Source organism: Ostrinia nubilalis, chromosome 2 (assembly GCF_963855985.1).
Source record: "Ostrinia nubilalis chromosome 2, ilOstNubi1.1, whole genome shotgun sequence".
In the NCBI taxonomy this organism is placed as follows: Eukaryota; Metazoa; Arthropoda; class Insecta; order Lepidoptera; family Crambidae; genus Ostrinia; species Ostrinia nubilalis.
The window spans coordinates 11,560,791-11,587,508 of record NC_087089.1 but is presented as its reverse complement, the minus strand read 5'-3'; the positions used below and the strand labels follow the sequence as shown (position 1 = coordinate 11,587,508).

At 42.5% G+C, this 26,718-nt stretch overlaps 2 protein-coding genes across 4 annotated transcripts; both read left to right on the top strand.

Moving 5' to 3' along the window:
• Nucleotides 1–281: 281 nt before the first annotated feature.
• Nucleotides 282–4,981, top strand: LOC135078697 (coiled-coil domain-containing protein 39-like). The gene is made up of 15 exons (XM_063973246.1): nucleotides 282–526; nucleotides 692–800; nucleotides 924–1,071; nucleotides 1,400–1,557; nucleotides 2,561–2,680; nucleotides 3,174–3,275; nucleotides 3,387–3,578; nucleotides 3,637–3,720; nucleotides 3,779–3,862; nucleotides 3,921–4,004; nucleotides 4,063–4,146; nucleotides 4,205–4,426; nucleotides 4,485–4,568; nucleotides 4,627–4,710; nucleotides 4,769–4,981. The coding sequence occupies exons 1-15, from the start codon at nucleotides 399–401 to the stop codon at nucleotides 4,979–4,981; spliced, it is 1,896 nt and encodes a 631-aa protein (XP_063829316.1). The 5' UTR covers nucleotides 282–398.
• Nucleotides 4,982–6,406: 1,425 nt separating this feature from the next.
• Nucleotides 6,407–26,601, top strand: LOC135083782 (myosin heavy chain, cardiac muscle isoform-like). 3 transcript variants are annotated; one of them, XM_063978547.1, is made up of 13 exons: nucleotides 6,407–7,781; nucleotides 8,355–8,480; nucleotides 8,866–8,955; nucleotides 9,655–9,781; nucleotides 10,185–10,273; nucleotides 10,450–10,547; nucleotides 10,753–10,882; nucleotides 13,789–13,983; nucleotides 19,016–19,155; nucleotides 19,410–19,485; nucleotides 19,561–19,720; nucleotides 25,600–25,765; nucleotides 26,287–26,601. In XM_063978547.1, exons 1-13 carry the CDS (start codon nucleotides 7,701–7,703, stop codon nucleotides 26,474–26,476), a joined length of 1,668 nt encoding a protein of 555 aa, XP_063834617.1. In that variant the 5' UTR covers nucleotides 6,407–7,700; the 3' UTR covers nucleotides 26,477–26,601. The 3 variants fall into 3 exon arrangements, with proteins under 3 accessions (XP_063834617.1, XP_063834605.1, XP_063834610.1); XM_063978535.1 differs by lacking the exon at nucleotides 6,407–7,781 and adding an exon at nucleotides 7,799–7,923 and having other exon boundaries at nucleotides 26,287–26,599; XM_063978540.1 differs by lacking the exon at nucleotides 6,407–7,781 and adding an exon at nucleotides 7,981–8,065 and having other exon boundaries at nucleotides 26,287–26,600.
• The last annotated feature ends 117 nt before the right edge of the window (nucleotides 26,602–26,718 follow it).

Here is a 26,718-nt window from a genome sequence, read left to right as displayed (position 1 = left end):
ATAACTTCACACGAATCAATTCGCCGGTTAAAAACTCAAACTCAATTGACAGACATTTTTTTTCATTTGTCAAACTAACAATACTACCAACATAAGGACACTAACAATTATTTTTAGTATGGTGGTATTGATCCGCGGGTTCCCCTGCTATAGTGAAATCAATCCAAAATGCACTTTATTGCTTAAGGGATAAGGTTGTATATCAATTGCTACATATAGAGACTAGTTTTTGTATGAGAAGTGTCTACCCACTGGTGTGTCATTTGTTATTGTAAAAAAATGGCGGTGAATTTGTTTGTTTGGTGATTGAGCTCAATTGTTATGTTTTTATTGATCAAACGCTATTGTGTTTAAAATTTAGACAAAAGATTGCATGTCAGGTTGATGGTGCAAGAATAATGAGTGAACAAGCTAATGTACCTCGTTATATGGCCCAACTCTTGGAAGAGTTGGGATGGAATCAAGGGACAAGAATACCATTGGCAAATCCTGATAATCAAAACTTAGAAACTTTATTGATATCAAGGTAAGTAGTCTATTTAGAATTCAGTCTTTAATTCATAAATTATAAATGTTAAGGGGTTTCAACTAGATTCTCATAGTGTGTAGTTTAGATACATTAATCAACACTATGCAATAAACATATATGACTATGACTATGACTATTAATAAAACTTTTAATTTTATTTAGACAAAATGAGATCCAACGTCTCAAAGAAGCGCTTATACTTCAAAATCAGAAATGTGATGATCTCAAAAAATACAAGGACCATGTTCATACGGAATACCAAGAAAATACGGTAAGTATATTAATATGTTAAAAATTACCATCCAATTATAATTAATTAAGCACCTAGTTAAAATGATAATGTTGGCAAAAAAATTTCCAGTAATATCTTTATGCTGTTTATGTTATGTTCCAGCGTCTTCTATTTGCACATAAGCAGCAGTTGGAACAAGAGGTGAAGCTTCGGCAGCTATCCTGTAACGAGGCAGACCGCCTGGACCGGGATGTTATTGACTGTGCCAAGCAGAGCAAGGATATTAATCTGCGCATAGATCGCTTACAAAGTATAAATTTTTCTTTGCTATGTAATTTGTTTTGAAGATGAGCACAAATTATTACATTATTTTTAATAATGTCTAATTGGAATTAAGAAAAATAATGTTCCTTCTAGTCTAGTGTTAATGTTTTTGTTAAGTGGATACTTGAAATTGCCAAATACGGTAACACTAGAAATTTTAATGAAACAAAATTATCTTTATTATCAATTTTGACCAAGATTTGGTAATTATTCTCTCATGTCATGGTATCATGATATTATCAGATGAGTTTTTCCTTGAATATTGGTAGGGTAGCATTCAGAAGACTAAATTTTCTTATCTGCATCTATTCTAGCGAACATTGCCCGTCTGCTAAAGAAGGCGGATTCTCTCAAGGGCGAAGTGTGCGGCGAGCGAGGCGCGCTGCAAGAGTGGCGGGCCGCGCTCGAGCGGAGCGCCGGCGACATCTCCGCCATCGAGCAGTTCACCAAGCAGGACCTGTCTAAAGCTAAGGCAAGATCAGTTCCTTACTTCAAGCTATAGTCCGGTCGCCGAGCACGTAGAATTTCGTCCAATGACCCCAAGCTATCCATCCTTATCGCTCGCGCGTAATTATATTGCTGTCGCGACTATGCGACGGGCGACCGCAGTGAGTATGCGAGCGCAGCAGCAAGTACAGCAACATATTTACGCGCGAGCGATAAGGATGGGTAGCTTGGGGTCATTGAACGAAATTCTACATGCTCGGCGACCGGGCTTTTTTTAGACTGCTATGAACTAAGACACAACACATAAATGAAAAAAGTTCAGTATCTTTAAAGATAATGTTTTGTTTCAAGTGGCTGGGGTCTCCTTTTAAGTATAATACCAGTGATAGGAGGCCAGTGGCGGCGTAGCATGGGTTGGCACCCGGGGCGATCACCCCCCTCCCCCCCGTCATAAGTCCTAAGGCACCCCCCCGTTCCCCCCAGGATTTTGGGGTTTTACCTACCGATTCGAATATTGAAAGACAATCGCACCCCCGTATCATGATATAGACCGCAGACTTGCCATGCATACTGCGCGACTTGTGTCACCCCCTGATGCTTGGCACCCGGGGCGGACCGCGCTTACGCCGCTACTGTAGGAGGCCCTGCTCTTTCTTAAAGTTACAAAGATTTGTGTTAAACAAAGCACTAAAATTCACAAGTACGTACTACTAGTATGAGAACAACTCAAACTATTATTTTTTTCTTATTGGGTTTCTATCTCTACTAATTATGGACTTTTTCACTCACACAGGGGGTAGAACAGTTATACCACAGTATATCTACTGTGGTTATACTGTGACTTTTTTACTTCTTATTAAATTCATTGTACAATTGTGCCCCTTTTAGTGCCATGAACTCTTCTAATTTCTTCTACTAACTTCACTAAACCTTCAGTGGTTGAGTTTAATTGGTTAAACAGTATTATAGATCTTGATTACAACTTGATGAATCATTAACTTTTATGAACACTAATTGTTTTCTTCCAGGCTCTGGAGACCAAGCGGCAGAAGTTGAAGCTGGAACATGATCGCATCCACGACCGTCTTGCGCAACTGGTGTCCAACCTCAGTGCTGAGGAAAGGGCATGCGAGAGAATCTCTATTCAGGTATATTTCTTTAGTCAAGACAAGCAGTTGAAGCAATTTTCCCAAACAAGTTGATTTGATTTGAAGCTCTGCTTAAAAGACAAGTGTTCATTAGTCATCTTTACCATGGTAAATACTACTACATAACTCCAAAGTAACCACTAAAGCCGAACGTCCATCGCCGGCTAAACTAAATGAAAACTAAACCCAGTGAACTAAGCTAAGCTAAACTAGAACTATGTTGTCCGTCCACCAGTAAATAAGCTACAACTACGTTAGTGATGGTCAGTTTGTGCTAGAACGTCGAGTTAACCGAGCTAAGTTAGTTCCACTTAGCTGGGGCATTTCACGTAGCTTAGTTGGCATAGTTTGCGGTGGACGCACACATGCAAGCTAAGCTAAAATAACATAGTTTAGCCGGCGGTGGACGTTCGGCTTAATTGTGATAGGATAAGATCTACGTCAGAAATAAGTTACTTGAATCCTGAATCTAACTTTGTGTCATTTTGTTTAGGTAATGGAAGGTATGGACCAGAGGAAGCAAATGATGACAATGTGGACCAGCGCCGTTGAGAATTTAAGACAACGCGATACCGACATACGACACATTAGAGAGGTGACTATTTATTAAATTTCTATTACTCATTTGTTGTTTCAAGGCAAAAGCTTTGAGCTAGCTTCTACATGAAGTGCGTGTAAAAATTAATTATAAATCTCATGATTCAAGGACTACGCAGTACTAGAAGCCGAGGCGAACAACATCGCGGAACAATGTCGTGAGCAACAAGCGTTCTGCGACCAACAACGCGGCAACAACTTGGACGCTGAGCGTGAAAACATGGGCATGATGCAGCGCCTCAGCCAGATGCGCCTCGCCTACCAGGAGATAACCGACCTTAACACCTCTCTGGACAGCGAGGTGAGTGCAATGTACACCTTACTGCGTCCACTCAAGGATCACAATACAACGGCGCGAGGACATGGGCATGATGCAGCGCCTCAGCCAGATGCGCCTCGCCTACCAGGAGATAACCGACCTTAACACCTCTCTGGACAGCGAGGTGAGTGCAATGTACACCTTACTGCGTCCACTCAAGGATCACAATACAACGGCGCGAGGACATGGGCATGATGCAGCGCCTCAGCCAGATGCGCCTCGCCTACCAGGAGATAACCGACCTTAACACCTCTCTGGACAGCGAGGTGAGTGCAATGTACACCTTACTGCGTCCACTCAAGGATCACAATACAACGGCGCGAGGACATGGGCATGATGCAGCGCCTCAGCCAGATGCGCCTCGCCTACCAGGAGATAACCGACCTTAACACCTCTCTGGACAGCGAGGTGAGTGCAATGTACACCTTACTGCGTCCACTCAAGGATCACAATACAACGGCGCGAGGACATGGGCATGATGCAGCGCCTCAGCCAGATGCGCCTCGCCTACCAGGAGATAACCGACCTTAACACCTCTCTGGACAGCGAGGTGAGTGCAATGTACACCTTACTGCGTCCACTCAAGGATCACAATACAACGGCGCGAGGACATGGGCATGATGCAGCGCCTCAGCCAGATGCGCCTCGCCTACCAGGAGATAACCGACCTTAACACCTCTCTGGACAGCGAGGTGAGTGCAATGTACACCTTACTGCGTCCACTCAAGGACCACAATATAACGGCGCGAGAACATGGGCATGATGCAGCGCCTCAGCCGCGCCTCGCCTACCAGGAGATAACCGACCTCAACACCTCCCTGGACAGCGAGGTGAGTGCAATGTGCACCTTACTGCGTCCACTCAAGGACCACAATACAACGGCGCGAGGACATGGGCATGATGCAGCGCCTCAGCCAGATGCGCCTCGCCTACCAGGAGATAACCGACCTCAACACCTCCCTGGACAGCGAGGTGAGTGCAATGTGCACCTTACTGCGTCCACTCAAGGACCACAATACAACGGCGCGAGGACATGGGCATGATGCAGCGCCTCAGCCAGATGCGCCTCGCCTACCAGGAGATAACCGACCTCAACACCTCCCTGGACAGCGAGGTGAGTGCAATGTGCACCTTACTGCGTCCACTCAAGGACCACAATACAACGGCGCGAGGACATGGGCATGATGCAGCGCCTCAGCCAGATGCGCCTCGCCTACCAGGAGATAACCGACCTCAACACCTCCCTGGACAGCGAGGTGAGTGCAATGTGCACCTTACTGCGTCCACTCAAGGACCACAATACAACGGCGCGAGGACATGGGCATGATGCAGCGCCTCAGCCAGATGCGCCTCGCCTACCAGGAGATAACCGGGTGCCCTCTTAGACGCATAACATTTTTCATCATAATTTAGTTTGGTATAACAGTATTTGCATAAAGTTTTTTCGCATAAACTTTGATATGCATAGTTTTCTAAATGCATAATGGTTTCTTAGGCATAATAATAACTTTCTCTAATTTTCAATACCATAATTTAAATAATCATAAATGTAAAGAACATAATTTTTATATACATAAAGTTTGTTTTTAATAAAATACTATAAACATAATTTAATTATTTATAACATTTAAAGTCATAAATATTGTCTATAAGAGCAACCAACATTGAAGAGTAAATAATTATGTATTTGTGATGTTGCGAACGATCCTCCTTCCACCTTTATACTCTTTCGGCCTATAGATTTGCAAAAACTAAATTCTCTGTATCATTGTCATTTTTGTTCTTAATTTTTGACCTGTTTCTTAGAAAACTTAAGCTCGTGAAACTACATTCTGTTTGATCTTGAATCCCTCTTATCTATTATAACGCACATATTATACAGTCCACATTTATTTTACAACATTAAGCTTGCCTGGTCTGAAATTATGTTGATCCCGACTGGCCGTGGTCTCTTCCACGTGGTACTAGTCTGCCCTATACTAGAGTGTAATTTAAAAGCCGGAGGCGCGGAGGGAGTGCGGTCCTCGCTCGCTGTAACATATATCCGGCAGCCGTGCGAGCTGGAGCGGCTGAGGCTGGTCGCCGAAGGCGACCAGCAAGCCGAAGCTGCGGAAGCGAGCATGGCATGCCGGGTATATGTTACGCCAGAGCGGAAGGACCGCACTTCCCGCAGCGCCGGAGATAAGGCAATCCTAATGCTTGCTTGCATGCTTGCTTGCTTGCATGCTTGCATGCATGCTTCCTTGCTGCTTGCTTGCATGCTTGCTTGCTGCTTGCTTGCATGCTTGCGTGCTTGCTGCTTGCTGCTTGCTTGCATGCTTGCTTGCTGCTTGCTTGCTGCTTGCTTGCTGCTTGCTTGCAGGCTTGCTTGTTTGCATCCTTGCTTGCATGCATGCTTACATGCTTCCTTGCAGCTTGCTTGCATGCTTGCTGTTTGATTGCATGCTTGCTGCTTGCTTGCATGCTTGTTTGCATGCTTGCTTGTCTATTTATATTTGTTAACTTATAACATTTTTATATTTAATATTTGTTAAAATTATGGTATTTTGTATATTATGAATGATAATATTTATGGCATTGGTTTAGATGCCAATAAATGTTATGCCTAGAAATCGTTATTAAAAAAACGAGTATACAGAAAAAATATATACTAAAATATTATTATAATAAAAGTGGTTATGGCAAAAAAAATATGCCTTATGAATTATTCTGTATGAACGTTATGCGAAATGATGAGTATGCCAAAAAACTTTATGCATTCTTAAATTATGACAATATTTTTTATGCAACCGAATATGGACCCCCACAATACAACGGCGCGAGGACATGGGCATGATGCAGCGCCTCAGCCAGATGCGCCTCGCCTACCAGGAGATAACCGACCTCAACACCTCCCTGGACAGCGAGGTGAGTGCAATGTGCACCTTACTGCGTCCACTCAAGGACCACAATACAACGGCGCGAGGACATGGGCATGATGCAGCGCCTCAGCCAGATGCGCCTCGCCTACCAGGAGATAACCGACCTCAACACCTCTCTGGACAGCGAGGTGAGTGCAATGTGCACCTTACTGCGTCCACTCAAGGACCACAATACAACGGCGCGAGAACATGGGCATGATGCAGCGCCTCAGTCAGATGCGCCTCGCCTACCAGGAGATAACCGACCTCAACACCTCCCTGGACAGCGAGGTGAGTGCAATGTGCACCTTACTGCGTCCACTCAAGGACCACAATACAACGGCGCGAGGACATGGGCATGATGCAGCGCCTCAGCCAGATGCGCCTCGCCTACCAGGAGATAACCGACCTCAACACCTCCCTGGACAGCGAGGTGAGTGCAATGTGCACCTTACTGCGTCCACTCAAGGACCACAATACAACGGCGCGAGGACATGGGCATGATGCAGCGCCTCAGCCAGATGCGCCTCGCCTACCAGGAGATAACCGACCTCAACACCTCTCTGGACAGCGAGGTGAGTGCAATGTGCACCTTACTGCGTCCACTCAAGGACCACAATACAACGGCGCGAGAACATGGGCATGATGCAGCGCCTCAGTCAGATGCGCCTCGCCTACCAGGAGATAACCGACCTCAACACCTCCCTGGACAGCGAGGTGAGTGCAATGTGCACCTTACTGCGTCCACTCAAGGACCACAATACAACGGCGCGAGGACATGGGCATGATGCAGCGCCTCAGCCAGATGCGCCTCGCCTACCAGGAGATAACCGACCTCAACACCTCCCTGGACAGCGAGGTGAGTGCAATGTGCACCTTACTGCGTCCACTCAAGGACCACAATACAACGGCGCGAGGACATGGGCATGATGCAGCGCCTCAGCCAGATGCGCCTCGCCTACCAGGAGATAACCGACCTCAACACCTCCCTGGACAGCGAGGTGAGTGCAATGTGCACCTTACTGCGTCCACTCAAGGACCACAATACAACGGCGCGAGGACATGGGCATGATGCAGCGCCTCAGCCAGATGCGCCTCGCCTACCAGGAGATAACCGACCTCAACACCTCCCTGGACAGCGAGGTGAGTGCAATGTGCACCTTACTGCGTCCACTCAAGGACCACAATACAACGGCGCGAGGACATGGGCATGATGCAGCGCCTCAGCCAGATGCGCCTCGCCTACCAGGAGATAACCGACCTCAACACCTCTCTGGACAGCGAGGTGAGTGCAATGTGCACCTTACTGCGTCCACTCAAGGACCACAATACAACGGCGCGAGAACATGGGCATGATGCAGCGCCTCAGTCAGATGCGCCTCGCCTACCAGGAGATAACCGACCTCAACACCTCCCTGGACAGCGAGGTGAGTGCAATGTGCACCTTACTGCGTCCACTCAAGGACCACAATACAAGGGCGCGAGGACATGGGCATGATGCAGCGCCTCAGCCAGATGCGCCTCGCCTACCAGGAGATAACCGACCTCAACACCTCCCTGGACAGCGAAGTGAATGCAATGTACACCTTACTGCGTCCACTCAAGGATCACAATGCAACAGCGCGGCTATTACCTAGGTCCTAGACACACAGTAAGAGAACATGGTAACTTAACGATACAGAATTTAGGAATATCATTTTACCTGTCACCCTTTTACTAATACGCCAATGTCCACACGATGAAGTACCTAATCAATCCTACAGTTAAAGTAAGGCCTGTGTCCTTCGCTAGGACGTTTAAAAGAATACTTTTGTTTCTTTCAAAGTCAGTTCTAAATACATTCCATTGCATTTTCCAGATGCACTGCCTGCAACGCGAGCTAAGCAACATGCGAGCGACTCTAGAGAAGCTTCACATGGAGAACCGGCACATCATGGACGACCAGCACCGCAAGGACATGGCGCTACAGCTCGTCAACAATAAGGCTAGTTTATGAGTCAATTGTTCTAGCGTGTGCTTTGTCACAACTTCACAAGAGGCATAGCATAGCCATTAAAAACAACTCTGGTTTCACACTCGTGAACCGCTGTAGGCGTCTGACATGGCTCAATCAGACGATCCTCTTTAGTCAATCAAATCAAGTTAATAAAACCTGCAATCTAGAAGCAAATACACAAAGTGATCTGTAGTTTCCCACACCAGGAAATCTAACTCCGGCCGGCGGTTGTCTCCCCACAACAAGAAATCTAAAATTTTTAGTCCAAAGAGTCCACCAACTCGTTAATTGGCTGTAGTTGATGGGTTATAAATTTTGCATGTGACAGCCATGTTTAAAATCGCTATTTGTTAAACCTCATTTTATTTTACAGATAAGAGAGCTCAAAGAAAAACTGACAGACTCCTTGGATAAATCCAAGTCGTCTGAAAAAAGGGCTAAAGAGCTCGAAGAGATGCTGAACGTAAGTAACAATTTACTAAGTATAGTGACGCCAAATGGTGAGCGCAGGAGGCCGTAGGAGGAGAATCGCATCTGCACTCACTAGAATGGCACCACTAGTAAGGTTCTGTCACTTGGCAGTGATGTCATCTGTTAAATATAAAGGACGAAACACACTTATGAACCCAGAAACGGATCGTAACCGTATCATCTCGAGGCGGTCAGTATTCTTTGTATTAAACTTCGTACTGCAAGGCACACTTAATCCGCACTGTAACGTAAACGTCACGCCTCGCATTTCGCCATACGGTGTTGATACCTTTCCGGCTTGATAAGTGTGCTACTACCTTAAAATCGATAGCCCTTTTCCTTATCGTCGTTGACGAGTTAAAACCTCGTAAGTTGAATTTTTACTTCGTAAGCCATATTTGACACAGAATTAGTGGTTATTACCACACTGGATAAACACGAGCGCCCCAATAGCGAGCTATTGGATTCCGATGTAGAGTGGACGCAAAGGCCTCTAGAAATAGTATACGCGCACTAAGATGTTGGTTACATACATTAATAACTAATGCTGTTGTTTGTAATAGACAAAACCGGGAAAACGTTTCATACAAAAGTATTCAGGAAACGGTTATTTGTCTACTGAAAAATTTAGTTTTTGGTACTCCCGAGGTTTTCTTCATCGACGTTATACCAAAGCGCCAGCATGTTATAGGAAGAGGAGCGCTACGCCAGCCAACTGACGGTGAATCAGCAGCGAGCGATGCATTGCTCCTTCGTAGAGCAGCAGAAACTGCTGGCGCTCAAGAACGAAGAAAAACTGTTTCACATGCAACTGAAGGGTACACGCGTTTGTGGCCGCACTTGACTTGTCAGCGCACTGTACTGTTGTTGTTGTTGTTCAGCATTGTATTTATGTATTTAACTTTATAATGTCTCAATAGCAATTATAGGAACTCACAACAAGAGTTCTCCTCAACTCATGATAAAATTGCTTTTGGGGTTGTATGTGCAAAGTGTTTACATTTGTTATTTGTAGATTTTGGTATAGGGTTTGGTCACAGTTTGTTTCATTTTAGAAGCACATTTTAGATAAAGAAGTTACGTAACAAGAAAAAAAAGAATTATGTATATTAATATGTATGTATTTTAATTGAATCATCGTTTTCGATTTCACCGTTGAGTCGCTCATTCTAAATTAAAACTTTTTACTGAATTTGCATCATAGTAATATTATTGTTTCAGCCTCTAAAGCAATAATGAGTAAACTGGACACGAAGCAGCGCGGCGTTGAGAGAAACCTACAGAGCCAGAAGGAAACACTATATTCAGTCGTATGTATCGATACTTATCACGTATTATTCTTAACTTGCTGGGAATTACTGGTAGTGAGTGATTGAGATATTCTAGGTCAAAATTCCATTTTTTTTATATGAACAGTTTTTTTTTTTTTTTTTTTTTTTTATAAGATTTAGATATTTTAGTTATAAGATTTGATGTATTTTTGTAGTGTTATCAAGTTGAAACAATCGGAGCCCGCGCATCTCACATGGAAGGCGCTCAGGCCGAGCGTGAATGCTCTGCAGAACTTGTGGAAAGAGAAAACAGGTGAACATATAACTCATTTCACCCGATCGACTTACTCTTGATCAATTTTTGCCATTGGCTTTCATATAGGATTACTCCGTGAGAGGGAAGCACGTTCCCTCCCTGATGATTATTTTGGAATTTGGATTATGTTGTGTACCATGGCCAAGACTATCTATTAATTTAATGTACGTATGTACTTGCAAACAGTTTTACTTCCTTGCAGATTGAAAGACGTGTGCGCTCGGCACGCGGCGCGCGTGGCCTTACTAGAGCGGCATTCTGCTAAACTGCATGATGATATGCGGCGCCTCGCGAGGGAGCTTGAGACCAAGAGTGTGGAGCATACTAAGCTGGTATGATATTGTTGTGTATCGTTTTATCCAAAAGGCATCCACTGCTGTACAAAGGCTTTTCCCAAGGATTTCCACAACCAGACATTCGCTGTCCTTGCTAGAGCGGCATTCTGCTAAACTGCATGACGATATTCGGAAAGAGGAAGCTTGAGACCAAAAGTGTGGAGCATACTAAGCTGGTAGGATGTTGTTATTATGATCAACCAAAATACGTCCACTGCTGGACAAAGACTTTCCCCAAAGATTTACACTACCGGTCACTCGCTGGCCTTACTAGAGCGGCATCCTGCTAAACTGCATGATGATATGCGGCGCCTCGCGAGGGAGCTTGAGACCAAAAGCGTGGAACATACTACGAGGGGCGGCTGAAAAGTTTTGAGCCTAGGGTATTACAAATGCCGATAGAAAAGTATAAAAAATATATTGTTCTATTTAATCTCCCTCTACTACAACGGACTTCTTACATTTGTGTAAAAGAGCTTTTAACCCACTGAAAAAAAATTCGCAATCTTTGCCTTCGAAATGATCCTCTAACGCCGCCTTCATTTCTTTGTCACTCAAAAATCTTCGTTCCTGGAGGTCATTTTTCAAATTTGAGAATTAGAAAAAAAAGCTAAGGATTCGGACTAAACTGTGTGTTAGGTGATTAATTTCTTGAAATCCAGTTTTACCCGGGGCAAGCCTTGCAACATGCGCGGTGTGCACGGGCGAATTGTCTGGCATTAACAGAAAACTTTTCGCCAGTTTGCCTCTTATTATTTCGACAACCACTTGACGCACTCTTATCAACAGTACAGAAAAATAATCCCCGTTTATTGTAGTTTTTTTTAAGTAGGTAGTTAATGAATAAAATTTCTCCACAATCCCAAAAATAGTGGCTATGAGCTTGGGTGTCGATTGCTCCACTTTGAATTTCCGCGGCGGCGTTTTCCCTTTTCAATCCATTGCATTGACTCTTATTTTGACTCTAGATCGTACTGCCGGATCTATTATTTATCAATAGCGACAATGTGAGAAAAAAAATGCTTAGGATTATGGCCAAAGATGTCCTAAAACTCCTGCGAAGTTCTAACTCGACGCTGTTTGTCAAGTGGCGTGAGCATTTTTGACACCCATCGCGCACACCTCTTTTTCATGTGCAAATGAGTATGAAAAATATCGCCGATACGTTCCTTGGTAATGCTTATGGCTCCAGCTATCTGTCACAGCTTAATTCGCGGATCTCTAGAGCAAGATTCTTTAACTTTTCATTATTTTATTCGTTAATGGTGAAATCTGGCCGCCCTGACTTGCGGTCATCTTTTAGCGACTCCCTGCCATGCTTGAATTATCGGATCCAATCTTTCATGGTGGCAAATGAAAGCCTAGACTCCCCATAAACTGTCAACATCTCTTCAAATATTACCTTCAGCGTTTTGTTCTTCTTTGTGATGCATTTTATGACAACTGTGTACTTCAATTTCGTACATTGCGCGGATGACTGTGACATGATGATATTTACGGATTAATTACTAAAAGTGTGATGACGCTAATGAAATGAAACTTTGTACATATACTAAGGAGGTTATTGGCAAATTAATTAAATTTAGTGCGAGTCAATAATAACACTTGAAGATACTTAGGCTCAAAACTTTTCAGCCGCCCCTCGTAAGCTGGTATGGACAAATAGAACACGTAAAAACCACACCACACATTTTGTTATGTAGGTATGGTTTCAACCAAAAGACACTGCTGGATAAAGGCTGCCTCAAAGGATTTCCATACGGCTGGTCCTACGCTGCCTACATCCAGATTCCTCCCGCGACCTTCACCAGATTCTGTACAACGTTGTATCGTTCGTTCGTTTCAGCCAAAAGACTTCTATTTCTGGACAAAGGCCTCCCCCAAGGATTTCGCATCCAGCCATCCATCGTCTATAATTGTTTCTAATGTAAAACAGTTGGAAAGCATTGTAAGCGTGACCCGTCACAGCCGCATGATAATTAAGCCATTTCACTCTTGCCTTAAAAAGGTTCAGGTATCAATGTACCTGCCTTTTAATTTTGATGACGCTATTTGATCTTATTTTATCGATACATTTATGTACAATTCTGTAGTGCCATTTCTAAGCACGTGCCCGAGTAACTCGAAAAGATAACAATGCAATTACGTATTATCGTGTTTCTTAGAAATCATTTTTTCTTATCGTTAAAATTCACAGAAATGGCTGTTTCGTAACGTTCGATCATTCATTGTTCTGTATGATAATTTATTTTTAACTAACAGGTAACTGAAGTATAAGATAAATAGATTTTATTTAGAGGCTGTATAGGTCCAGCTGACCAAGCATTAGAGTTGAAAATCATTAGAATATTTGCTAAATAAAACCACAATCATATTTGTTGAGAAGGGAAAGTCTCTGGTAATCCCAATGTAATCTAAATATTAATATGTTTGTCAGTTTAATCTAGTATACTTGATATCATATTGAGTTGGCGTAAATATGACCTTATAATAGGTCCTTTTTGCTACACGTAAAATGGCGGCTAAGAAAGAATGTTTTAACCTTAAGCGGGCTCAAAAAAGTCATTGGTTTTCAAGCGTATCTTCACAGCGTAAAGTTCAAAGTGAAATGGGCTCTGTGGATACCAGAGCCTGGTTAAGGGTTAAATTGATATCTATACTAATATTATAAAGAGGAAAGATTTGTACCTATTTTTGTATGTTTGTAATGAATAGGCTCAAAAACTGAACGGATTTTGATGAAACTTTACAGTTTTATTGTTCATAATCCAGAATAACATATAGGCTATAATTTATGACGATCTGTGACAAATGAAATTTCACGCGTGCGAAGCCGCGGGCGGAAAGCTAGTTTTTCATAAATTACCAACCCAATTACTACTGACAAAAGTTTACTATTCCAGCAAAGTCGTCTGAAATCTTCGATGCTGAACGTAGAAGGTGGCGACAAGGACCTACGCGCGTCACGTGATGTCTGGCGGCGCCTGCGCGTTGATGAGGCCCTACTGAGGTTACGAGTGGCGCACGCGGCGCGGGCTTTGGCTGGCCTTGATGATACCGCCTTCACGCTTGATAAGCAGCGCCTGCAGCTTGATGCGGTAAGTCATCATCATCATTTTGTCTCCATTGCAGGAATATGATCTTTTCCATTTACCCGAAGATAGCTAAGCTAATAAGATAGAAGATTTTGTCTCCACTGTAGAAATGCCCTTGCGCTGGACAAAGCCGCTACGCCGCTCAAGTCAAAACCGCACTCAATGGTCCACTCCGCGAGTGTACAAGATAGGCTTCAATGCAATAATCCTCGGGAAGAGTCGGAGTGGCTTATAAATAGGCGCAGAATAATTATGCAAATATATTTGCAGCCTATCTCTGCTAAATTATTATTATTTATTGACAAAGATCTACCAACAACACAACTTTACACAAACAAGTAATGCATGCAATGATGACAAGACCGAAAGATGTGTCTTTATAGGTAAATACAGCTTACATACAAAATAAAAACTTGACGACCGAAAGTACAATACTAAAATATTATGTTAAATTAGATTAATAGTTAAATTACATTCCACTTATCTAAACATTTCTTCTTAAATGAGTGCACGCAATCATGAAAGATGTCGATGTCGCTATCTTTTAAATCGTTGTATGTTTGCATACACCGATGTAGGGGAGCATACTTCCCCAGGTTAGTCTTACAATGAGGTAAGTTGAAGTTACTAGTCAAGGGATGTCTAGGGATGTGATATGGAACAGTCAGGTTAATTTGTTGAAGTAGGTTGGGACAATTCAAACCACCATGAATAAGTTTTTGTAAAGTGATGAGATCTAAAAGTTTACGACGGTTCTCCAAGGAAGTAATCCCAAAGCATGAAAGCCTGGTACAGTAATCAGCTCTACGGGGACAGTCACGTCTTTTGTGAGCAAGGAATCGAGTAAACTTTTTTTGAATACGTTCTATTCTCAAAGAGTGGACTTTATATGATGGGTTCCAAATGCATGAAGCGTATTCCAGACTACTGCGAATAAGGGCATTATAAATTACTATGAATGTATTAGTATTTTTAAAGTTTCTACATATACGTTTGACGAATCCTAACAATTTCCAAGATTTAGTTACAATATTATCGATATGATCAATGAAGCTTAATTTATTATCTAAAAGTACACCAAGGTCGCGGATGTTGGGCGATTCCTGCAAGACCTGGCCTGAGATGGAATAACACGATGGAACATATTTCTTTTTCCTTGTGAATTTTACGTGAACACATTTCATGGGATTAAGTGTCATCTTGTTTGCCAAACACCATTCACTCACAGCATCGATATCCCTTTGTAACAGGATAACATCAGCATGACTCTTAATATATTTGTATAATTTTAAATCATCAGCAAATATTGAAAAACGGCTATGTTTAATGAAATTAGAGATGTCATTTATAAAAAACAAAAAGAGAATCGGTCCGAGATGCGAGCCCTGAGGTACGCCGGAAACAGCTATGTACTCAAACGATTTAAACCCGTGCACAGTAACTGTTAGTATTCGATCCCTGAGATATGAACTCAGCCAACGCAAAAGGTCCCCATGGATTCCGTAGGCTTTGAGTTTCGACAGCAAAATTCCGTGGTCAACCTTGTCGAATGCACTAGAAAAGTCCGTGTATATTGAATCCACCTGTATTTGATTATCCATTGCTCTAGCTATATCCGTAACATAGTCCATCAAGTTACTGACTGTAGATTTACTTTTACAGAAACCATGCTGAGAATCCACAATAATATTTTTGGAAAAATCCGTTAGGACGGGGCAAATGAGACGTTCAAATATTTTAGGAAACAGGCTCAAGATTGAAACTGGTCGATAATTTTGGACTTCTTTCTGAGTGCCTTTTTTAAAGATCGGTATAACGTTAGAACGCTTCCATTCAGACGGAAACTTACCTGAATTGAGAGATCGTTCGAAGATAAGCTTCAGAGGAAGTGTCAAAAACTTGGAAGTCATTTTGATGAATAACGGGGGAATCCCATCTGGACCAGCACCCTTGGTAACGTCAACGGAACCAAGCACTTTAAGAATCTGATGCTCAGTTACGTCAATACCACCAAGGGAATATTGAGGATATCTATCGCCGAAATCGAGAGGAGCGGAATTATCTGGTGCAGTGAATACCGAGGAGAAATGCGCCGCGAAAAGATTACATATACCTTCGCCATTGTTTGCCACATTATTATTGTAGTGCATTTCCTCAGGAATACCAGAAGCTGCACACTTCTCCTGACGAACAAAAGACCAAAATTTTCTGGGGTTATGTTGTATTGATGTCTCCATGCCATTAAGATAATTAGAATAACAGGATGACATAACGGATTTGATACGGCGGTTGCAAAGCTTAAGTTCCAACCCATCCCTAGGATTTTTGTAAATTTTAAATTTTCTTCGAATCTTTTCCTTTTCCCTGATCATATGTATCAAGCTACGAGTAAACCAGACTGGATACCCCGAAAGCCGAGGGCGTGTCTTAGGAACAGTATCATCGATTATAGAATAGATTATTTTATAAAATTTGGATAATGCGACATCGACATCCTGCAAGTGAGCCAGTTCAATGGTCCAGTCAATTTGCCCCAATCTTGAGTTAACCAAGGAGTAATCCGCTTTTTTAAAGTTATGAGTAGCATACATTTGCCTCTTCAATAAGTGTGGTAGAGAGATATTTATTTCAATCTCTAGAGCGGGGTGATGAGAATCTAGTTTACTTATTGGACATTGACATTCCGTAACATTAACATCATTTAAATCACTCAAAACTAAATCAAGAATCCTGTCGTTTTGATTTTTTTACATTGTTAAACTGAGACAGACCGCCAAGTGACATGAAGTCGATCAATTGAAACCCTAAGCCACAAGAATTTGCTGCTATTTATGTCATTATTCCACTCTATAAAACCCAGATTAAAGTCTCCTAGAATTATAGCACTATTGTTAAGCTCTTGCATTGCAACACCACAGTTTTCGAGAAACACCTCCAGTACACTGGTCGTCACCGGGGGAGGCAAGTAAACTGCACAGAGTAAAAGTTCCACAAGACTGCCATTAATTTTTGCCTTGAGAGATATCCACAAATCTTCGTGCAAACTCTCAAATCGATGTATTCTCGTCGAGCTCAGCAATTTTGAGACAGCTATGAGGACACCTCCTCCGCGCCTACCAGCCAAGCATGTCGAGTCACGGTCCCGTCTATGGACGTGGTAGTTCTGTCCAAACAACTCATTATTCTGTACGGTGTCGTCTAACCACGTCTCTGTCCCCACAATAATATCATAACTATTAGAAAGTGCTGCCAATTGAATATCTTTCATCTTAGTTTTCATTCCTCTAAAATTTTGGTAGTAAATAGTGAATTTCAAAGTTAACTTACGGACAGAAGCAGAAGGGGCGTATCAAAGTTGATTCAACGAGTCTTGACCCTTTATTAGTTTGGCAGGAGCCTGGTCGTCTTTCCGCACGAATATACGACCGCTGCGTATCCACACATATTTATAACCCTTCTCGTGCGCGATCCTTCTTGTACTAGCGTGCAACGCTTTATTGTGAGGAGACAGATGTTCAGACACGTAGACAGGGGACTTTTTTCCGCCGTACCCCAGGGAGGAAGTGTTAAGTTTGTCGTTCTGGTTAGCTCTATTAAATCTTGACACAGCCGCCAGTATTTCATCACGTTTCTTAGTAGTTTGAAGTTTTATTACAATTGCACGTGGTCGATCACTGTCTTCGTTTAATTTTCTAACTCTTGTGCCATTAAGGACATCAGCATCCAGCAGAGGAATGGAAACAGCAGTGCACAGTTGGCGGGCAACGGATAGTAAGTTTTCCGATTTGTTTTCAGGGACGCCATTAATCTCGATATTCGTTTCCCGGGAATGTTGTTCCATAAGGTTGAGTCTGTTTGTGAGGTCGGTCACCTTGCCCACCAAATTCGAATTTTCCTTAATTATCACGTTCATCCTCTCCTGAAAATCCTTTAAATCATCTTTCATTCGATCGTAATCTGCACTCAGGAATTCCATGCTGTCTTTTAATTCGCGTAGAACTGACAGTTCCTTTTTAATGTCGTTGAACTCCCTTCCGAAGTACATCTTCACCGTCGATTCCACGGATTCAGCGACGGAACGCTGAATCTCACGACGAATAGTGGCAAGCAGGGCGTCGTCGACGGGAGGAGAAACTGGGGACGACGAGGTGTTAATTTGGTTGTCAGTTGGGGGCCTTCTACGAGTTACATTGCTCTCTTCAAAAGCCCTGTCGGAGGAACTAGGGTTGGTGTGCATCCTTTGACCTTGCACAGGAGTATTAGTGTTGTCTATCTTCTTTTGTTTACTTTTACAAGCAGGGCAGTGCCAGTTATCTTTCTTATCTTTACTCATAAGCGTAAATAGTTTGTATGAGTAATTGACGCATTCAATGTCATACACTCCCTCGCATAAGCAACACACCAAAACCTCGCGATTCGTGATTTTTTTCGAACAAGCAGCGCAGCTCACAGACTTGTTAGGTGCCATGATTATAAAGCGAAGTCAAGCAAGAAGGATCCTTAATACGAAGCAATAAGCGCGCGACACAATGTAACCGGCCAATACCAAATTCTAAGTAGTGCGTCGCTCGTACCAGGCAGGCCGCGAGAAAAAGGACGTAAGCGCCGTGCAGACCTCGTCGCTTACGCGTTCGCTCCAACACATATCACAATTTGAATGTAGGTCGTTAATTTCTTGCACTGGATTGTTTATTTGTAAAAAATATGTGACTTACGACTGTTTATTTCACTAATTACTATGTACACCACTGAGACTATGTAATTAGGAGTAAGTATTAACTGTTTTTATCACTAAAAACGTAGATTATAACGGTTAACTAAAATTATTATCGCGGAAGACGGCGTAGGGCCGCCTACACGGTCGGGTCGTCGCACACTTATCCTATAAATGCTCTGGAATATTCTTGCAACGACCAATCGAGGGACGATACAGACATCTAGAAAACTATCTTATGTAGATTTGAAATCACCTGGCCTTATTCTCCAAATGCACGAAGCGATTCTAAAAAGCACTGAACCCAAACTCTTTGTGTAGGCCATGAACGAGCGACTGGTGGAGATCTCAGCCCGTCGCGACATGTTCCTGGTGCAGAAGCGCGCGTTATTTGAAGACTGCGGCAAGCTGCGCAGCGAAATACGCGAGCGTGAGCAGCGCATCGAGCAGCTCAAGAAACGGTAAAGTTTGGCTTTTAAGGGCTTCTTTAGTTATTTTGACTAGCACGGAGCGAAGGCATTTCGAAATAACTACTGTCACATATTGCCACTTGTCAAGGGGGCTGGACCAATCGATCAATATGGAAGCATTGGGGGAGGCCTATGTTCAGCAGTGGACGTCCTATTGCTGAAATGATGATGATGATAATGAAGGGGGCTGGACAGAAAAAGATGTGAGTCCGCTTAGTACAAAAATAATGAAATTGAATTTTCAGATACGACATATTCATTGGATCTCTTGGCAAGGACGAATCAGGGCAGCAGCTGTCTGTCACTTTCTTCAAGATTAAAGTGAGTTCATCTGACCATCATTACTTTTTAATCTTTGGATAACGTTTTAAAATACCCAATTATTGTGTTTACTAGTTTGCGGCAGAAAGAGCCGAGCTCCGCACTAAGGGAGCGGCTTTGGACGCGGACATTGGGCGTCGCGAGCGCGACGTGTCGGCGCTAGAAGCCACGCTGCGCGTCGTGCACGCCGCGCATCAACACTTCATGCATCACATCTCGCCGCTCGCAGATGATAGTGAGTCTTTTAGTGCTTGTTCACGTAGGTACGCGCGGGCGCGGGTGCGGGTGCGGGCGCGGGAAACGTTGCGAGCTCGTGTTCACATTAACCACCAGGCGTTCGCGCGAGTGTGACGTACTATCGTTTCTAGCGACAAGTTCAAACTGGTTGAACTTACCTGACGTCGCGAGTGAAACGCGCGCGCCGCCGCTAGTTTGACATGAACACACACAAACATCTTCACCCGTTGAAATTACCGCGAGCGCTCCGCGCGCACCAGTCGCTGGCTTGCCCGCTAGTTAGACCGCACCTGCGTTTCGTACGTGAACACTTGGAATCACTACATATGTTTGATATTTCGTCACCGCGCCCGCGAGTCAACGTGAACAAGCACTTACACATATCATTCAGCCAATACTTCATCTTCTTCTTTTCGTGTCGACAACAAACCTACACAGTGTCAGCCCAAAACTCCGCGACAAGAGTGGCGTTGTCAGTAGCACTCATCAAATCCTCCTGAGTGCAGTTGCTTTGGGCACTCAGGGCACGACATCAGGTACTTCATCGACTGGGGAACAAAACCGCACCTGCTCTCCATGTTTAAGCCGTCCAAGAATCCCCACCTGACCAGATTGTCCTTACTACGGCCAACAGCCAATACTGATACTACGGATACACGGATTAGTAAGCTGAAGTGGCAATGGGAAGGGCATATAGTACGCAGAACTGACGGCCGATGGGGCAGCAAGGTTCTGGAGTGGAGGCCACGTACCGGAAAGCGCAGCGTAGGACGTCCACCCACAAGGTGGACCGACGACCTCATAAAAGTAGCGGGAAGGCGCTGGATGCAGGCCGCCACTAACCGGCCATTGTGGAAATCATGGGGGAGGCCTATGTTCAGCAGTGGACGTCCTATGGCTGAAAAGATGATGATTAATACTGATACTTATAGGCTCTCCTTTAGTTAGATAATGGGGGCGTTTGGCGGAAAATAGCACTAGCAAGTAAAATGGCATCCTTTTAGCGGTAAGTCCTGTCACTGTCAAAAAATGTGTTGGAAACGTCACTTTTGAAGTTGCTAAATTTTTTTGCAGTTGCCATGGCAATCGCCATTTTGGTTTGGACATTTTGCTAGCAAATTTTAACAATGTTATTTTGGCCGAACGCAGACGTTATCAACATAATTATGTAGAACTGTATCCTTTTGATGGGGCCATGGTGGTTTAATACTCTAGGCTCTCCTTTATTACAAAATGAACCACAAAATTACAAACCTGACTTGTCTTCTCTTCATCTCGCCAGTGTGCGAATTGAGCTTTATAGATGACTAGCTTTCAGCCCGCGGCTTCGCCCGCGTGGAATTTTGTCTGTCACAGAAAAACTTTATCGCGCGCGTCCCTGTTTCAAAAACCGGGATAAAAACTATCCTATGTTCTTTCCCGGGACTCAAACTATCTCTATGCCAAATTTCATCAAAATCGGTTGCGAGGTTTAAGAGCCATTTCACAAAAATATTCCGCGCGAATTTAGGTAAAAGCTGTCAACGCAACGTCAAAAGAGTAAAAAGAACGCTGAAATGGACAAAAAAATCTTGAGCCGTGACCGTATTAAGACTTGATTTAAGTTATTAATTTTAAGGTAGAATGAGGTATTCAAACTTGATAAATTAATTTAAATTTTTAATAGAGTTTAATAAGTCTTTTATATTTCGATTCATAATGAAACACGAATAGGTATAATATGTAAAATATATATTAAGTACAAAATAAAGACAGTCACATAGTGAAAAAAAAATCTGCCCCTTTACAGCTCCATCATCGGGCCCTGGATACGAAATATTCGTCAAGGCGAATCACACAAGCCCAAACTCCATAGGGTTCTATTGTTTTGTTACGGAGGTGGCCATTGCATCTCCTCCAGATCCATTATCAGACAGAGCTAAGAAATAAATAAATAAATATTATTATAAGTAAACAAATAACTAAAATAATTCATCTTACTATCTTACTTCTTACTAGTCTTACTAATATTATAAATACGAAAGTTTGTGTGGATGTCTGGATGTTTGTTACACTTTCACGCAAAAACTACTGAACAGATTTTGATGAAACTTTACAGTACAGTACAGCAGTACTAGGCAGTCTGTGTTCAACTATCACTCGGGTCGGAAGTTCCTATCACAAGACCTTTGGTTCACTCAGTTCCGATACGACTCTAGTGCTGTGTGTAATTATTTTCGTGAATACACTGAATTTATTAATTTCTACGAGTGGATTTCATTTTGCCTGAGACCTACACCATGAACCCTGAACCAGAAGACCCTGTCGCCAGCGACAGCGACGCTCATCCATCCCTGGCGTCGACCAGAATAACAATGTTAGGCTATAATTTATGACGATCTGTGACAAACTAAATTTCAAGCGGGTGAAGCCGCGGGCAATACTACATATTTCATACTAGCTTTTTGCCCGCGACTTCTTCTGCGATGAAGTGGAAAATGGTTCTAATAGAATTAAAATATTCTAAGAAAATTAATTTTATTAAAATAAATGATTATATTTTTTGATATAAAATCTACAAATTACTAGCGGCCGCCCGCGACTTCGTACGCGTGGATCCCGTTTTACCCCCTTTTCCCGAATTTTCTTTGCTATAAACCTCACGGAGCCCGAGACCTTTCCAACGAATGCAAAACCGTGGAAATCGGTTCGTGCGTTCTGGAGTTATAGCGTCAGGGAGGAAAACCCGACTTATTTTTATACAGGGTGGAAACGTTAAGTGATCTCACTCGATTATTTCTAAACTATACAAGATTATGAAAAACTGGTTACTGATCCTGAAAGTGCTTCATGAGCTCTTTCAAACGGTACCAATAATAGGTTACAGAATAAACTGGATCTATCTGAAAATTCAATGTTTCCAGCTTCCATACTAAATGTATGCCAGACACACAATATTAGAAGTGTGTTTTTTTTATTGAATAATAAACTCTTAAAATAAACTCGTAAATTGTATTGTTCTTTAAAATTATTCATGGAAAACATTAGTTTTAGGCTTTACTTGCTATAATATTGTCAAGAGATGAGTGTCATGACTGTGGTAGTACTAAATGTATGGAAGACGGGAACATTGAATTTTTTGATAGATCCCGTTTATTCTGTAACCTAATATTGATACCATTGGATAGAGCTTGTGAAGCACTTTTAGAATCAGTAATTAGTTTTACGATATCATGTGTAGTTTTTAAAATAATGTGACTTTACCAAATGTATGGAAGCTGGAAACATTGAATTTTCGGATAGATCTAGTTTATTCAGAAACCTATTATTAATACCATTTGATAGAGCTCATGAAACACTTTCAGGATCAGTAACTAGTTTTTTGATATCTTGTATAGTTTAGAAATAATCGAGTGAGATCACTTATCGTTTCCACCCTGTATAGTAGATTATGTTTAAATATTTGAATACTTACAAAATTATGAGATCTTTCTAAAACAAAATTAAAACACTACACCTGCCGCAGATTTCTTTGTAAACAATGTTTTTTTGTTTTTCCTTCAGGTGCTAAAATCACCAGGCTATTGTGTGCGCATACTCTGGAGTATGCCACATACAACTGGTCGTCGGAGAAGCATAGATTTCCATTAAGTCTACTCCCGCTACCATATGGAACTCCGCTAAAACTCGTGAGGGCGCCAACACTTGCTTTTTATCGAAAATTAGTATGAGCAGCTGCGCACGCGGTTGCCCATTGCAGGCTCTATGCAACCACACTATTTTAAACCGTGGTCCCTAAGCATGAGATGGGAAACTGCACTCTCTTGAATTCTCTTGAATTTGATGGTGTTAGGGGAATCCTAGGAATGAATACAGACTTTCCAATGGGATCTCCTCATCAATATTGCGAAATTGCGAGTTGCAATGCAATGTTACGTTTTCACTTGTTATTTTATTGTAATCTAACCTTGATTTTTCAAACACGTGTCAAAAAAAAAATTAAATCAAAAATACTAAGGAATATTTCATTGATATCAACTTAGAAACAAGCACAGATCACAGAAACTAAAGGGAAATGTGACAAGGGACAAATTGGAACATATTGCTTGTGAAAGCAATGATGACAGTAGCGAAACCAATTTGTAAACAGTTTATATTGCTTGCATAGTACTAAAGATTATTCGAACGTTGAATACTGATACCGCAGTGGATAATGAGCACATAATTTGATTTCTTTGTGTGTGTGAATTTCTAATACGACACTGAGTTTCGAACTCAGCGCATTACTTAGCATCTCTCTATATTTCTATGGTACCAAGTTATCTCCAAAATAACATTCCACACCTTTTTAACATAGTCAGGTAATAATTTTAATAAAAATACGAAGCACGTCATCTATCAATAGGATATATGTATATTTTAGAAGTTAATAATTATGCATAAAATATAAACACTAGAAGTTTAGTTAAATCGTAGAATTTCTGAAAAACAAGTACTAAAATCGTACTGAAAAAAAAAGTATTAATATGTTATCTAATTTATTTATTAAACGTCGAATTTTATCAAAGATTTTGTACTATAATATAGTTTTTGAAAATATTTTATAGCCTACATAGAAAAAAAATTAGGATTCTAAATCGTGAAAGAATTTTTTTTCGGAGCTATTGCCTCCAAACAAACAAACAAACAATCAAATCTTTCCTCTTTTATTACTATAGATTTAACAACAAAGCTTCCCTCTCGAAACAAAACGCTTCTTTTTTTTCTTCACGAAACAAAACTCAAAGCGGATAAATAAATAAACAAATCTTTGAACAATTTCACAGCGCCATCTAGTCCAAAAGTAGGCAACCAATATGCTTGTGTTAAGGGTGCTAGCATAATGGATATACTTTTTTATAATTTATTTATTAAATTAAATACATGGTACCTACATATTATACATAGTTACACCCAGATCCGTCAAAGAAATTAAAATTCATCATTTCAATTTCTGCTCGGCCGGCCGACTCGAAACAGCCTCTCGGCATAGTATCAAATGTATTTGGTCGCCGTACAAATCACCGCTTTACGACACGAACGCACGTAAACGTCACGGCGGGAAAAATGACACAGGTCCTGCCTTGACGGGCGCTCGCGCCATACTAATCGATGTCGGCTTGCGCATTGTAATTTATACTGATATTCACATCAATATTTTGACAAAGTGGTTACTAATATTTAAGCAATAACTGTAGAAATCAATTCTACAATGAATATTCTTTATTTTGGGATACTTTTATTGCAGTTATTGCTGTGTTTTTAAACCAAAAACCACGATCAAAATGTGACGTTAATCTTCAAATTTGCCAAATTATTTTTAGATTTTACTCAATAATGGTAATGAAATTCAAGAATCTATTTCATTAATGGACTACAAGAATATATGTCCGATGATTACTATATATTTTTAAGCTTATTATATGAGCATAAATAATAGATACAGGACTTTGAAAATGAGTCTGCGGCAATTTTTCCGTAAAATGGTTGTGGGAGATGGGGCACTGTGAATTAAGCAAAAGAATTTTAGTAAATCCGTTTCATTAATGGTCAACACCAAGGATTGACCTATCTTTCGCAGTTATTAAATAATCTCTGGGTGTTGCTTAAGATAGTAATTCATGCTTCCAAAATCTTAGAATTTCGCACGAAAATGTAAAATGGCTCTTAAGCGGGAAAGCGTAACAGACAGACAGACAGACAGAGTTACTTTCGCATTTATAATATTAGTTGGGATGTAAGTCATTGTATAGGTAATATGAGGGTAATTGTATGGCCTTTAGTAGCCTGGGGCGAATGTTATTCGCTTCTAATTTTTTTCACATGTCAATAATACCATGATTCCTCTCTCTTCTCAAGCTCCCGAGATCGACGAGTTGAATTCACTCACGAAACAGTACTACGAGATGCGCGACGAGCTCAAGGCGCAGAACGCTTGCATCGATTCCCTGGAGCAAGGCATCGGCGATACCAGCAGCCGTCTCACTATGCTGTCTGACAAGAACAAGCAGCTAGCGGCTAGGCAGTAAGTGCTCTTAACAATGCGAATTACTGCGATTTTTTTTATATCGGTAAATGCTTTGCCACTATAGTCTGGTCTGTGAGCACGTAGAATTTTGTACAATGACCCCAAGCTACCCATCCTTATCGCTCGCGCGTAATTATATTGCTGTCGCGACTGTGCGACGGGCGCCCGCAGTGAGTGTGCGAGGACAAAATTCTACGTGCTCACAGACCGGGCTTTAGTCGATAGGGATGGCCAGTGAGTTATGTGAGACTATTCCCATAAGAAAGGCGGTCTCCCTCTAAAACTTGACGGTGTCCGCGAGTTATTGTCCTAACTAACTTAAACGTTAATCGGCGGCTCTGTCTCAGGTTATGGCTCGCTCTCGAGCGAGCCTCCGGCTTCGAAATTAATGAACCACCATTTCCCTCGTGCCGGGCGGTTTTTTATAGAGAGGGTTTTCTCCTTGTGGCCCTGGTGAAACAGGGGTGTATCTTATGTTTTAAAACAAATAAATAAAGATACTTTATTATTATTTTTAGGGCAGAGAGCGAAATGGAACTAGAGACGGTGCGCGAGCGCGTGTCGCGGCAGGAGGCGCGGCTGCAGCACGCGCGCGACGTCGTGCGCCACAACGCGCGCCGCGCGCACAAGCTCGTCGAGGGCGTGGACGCCTGGCGCGTGTTCCAGGTCATTGTGAACCACTATCAGGGCAGGAGCGAGTGGAGCTAGAGACGTGCGCGAGCGCGTGTCGCGGCAGGAGGCGCGGCTGCAGCACGCGCGCGACGTCGTGCGCCACAACGCGCGCCGCGCGCACAAGCTCGTCGAGGGCGTGGACGCCTGGCGCGTGTTCCAGGTCATTGTGAACCACTATCAGGGCAGGAGCGAGTGGAGCTAGAGACGTGCGCGAGCGCGTGTCGCGGCAGGAGGCGCGGCTGCAGCACGCGCGCGACGTCGTGCGCCACAACGCGCGC

Bases quoted from the DNA above. Each gene is read 5' to 3' on its own strand.
- LOC135083782 (XM_063978547.1), top strand. From the start codon at position 7,701: ATGGGCATGATGCAGCGCCTCAGCCAGATGCGCCTCGCCTACCAGGAG. The intron at 8,956-9,654 runs GTAAGTAACAAT...AGCATGTTATAG, and splicing joins AGCTCGAAGAGATGCTGAAC to GAAGAGGAGCGCTACGCCAG. The intron at 19,486-19,560 runs GTGAGTTCATCT...TGTGTTTACTAG, and splicing joins TCACTTTCTTCAAGATTAAA to TTTGCGGCAGAAAGAGCCGA.
- LOC135078697 (XM_063973246.1), top strand. From the start codon at position 399: ATGAGTGAACAAGCTAATGTACCTCGTTATATGGCCCAACTCTTGGAA. The intron at 3,276-3,386 runs GTGACTATTTAT...TCATGATTCAAG, and splicing joins ACATACGACACATTAGAGAG to GACTACGCAGTACTAGAAGC. The intron at 4,427-4,484 runs GTGAGTGCAATG...CAACGGCGCGAG, and splicing joins ACACCTCCCTGGACAGCGAG to GACATGGGCATGATGCAGCG.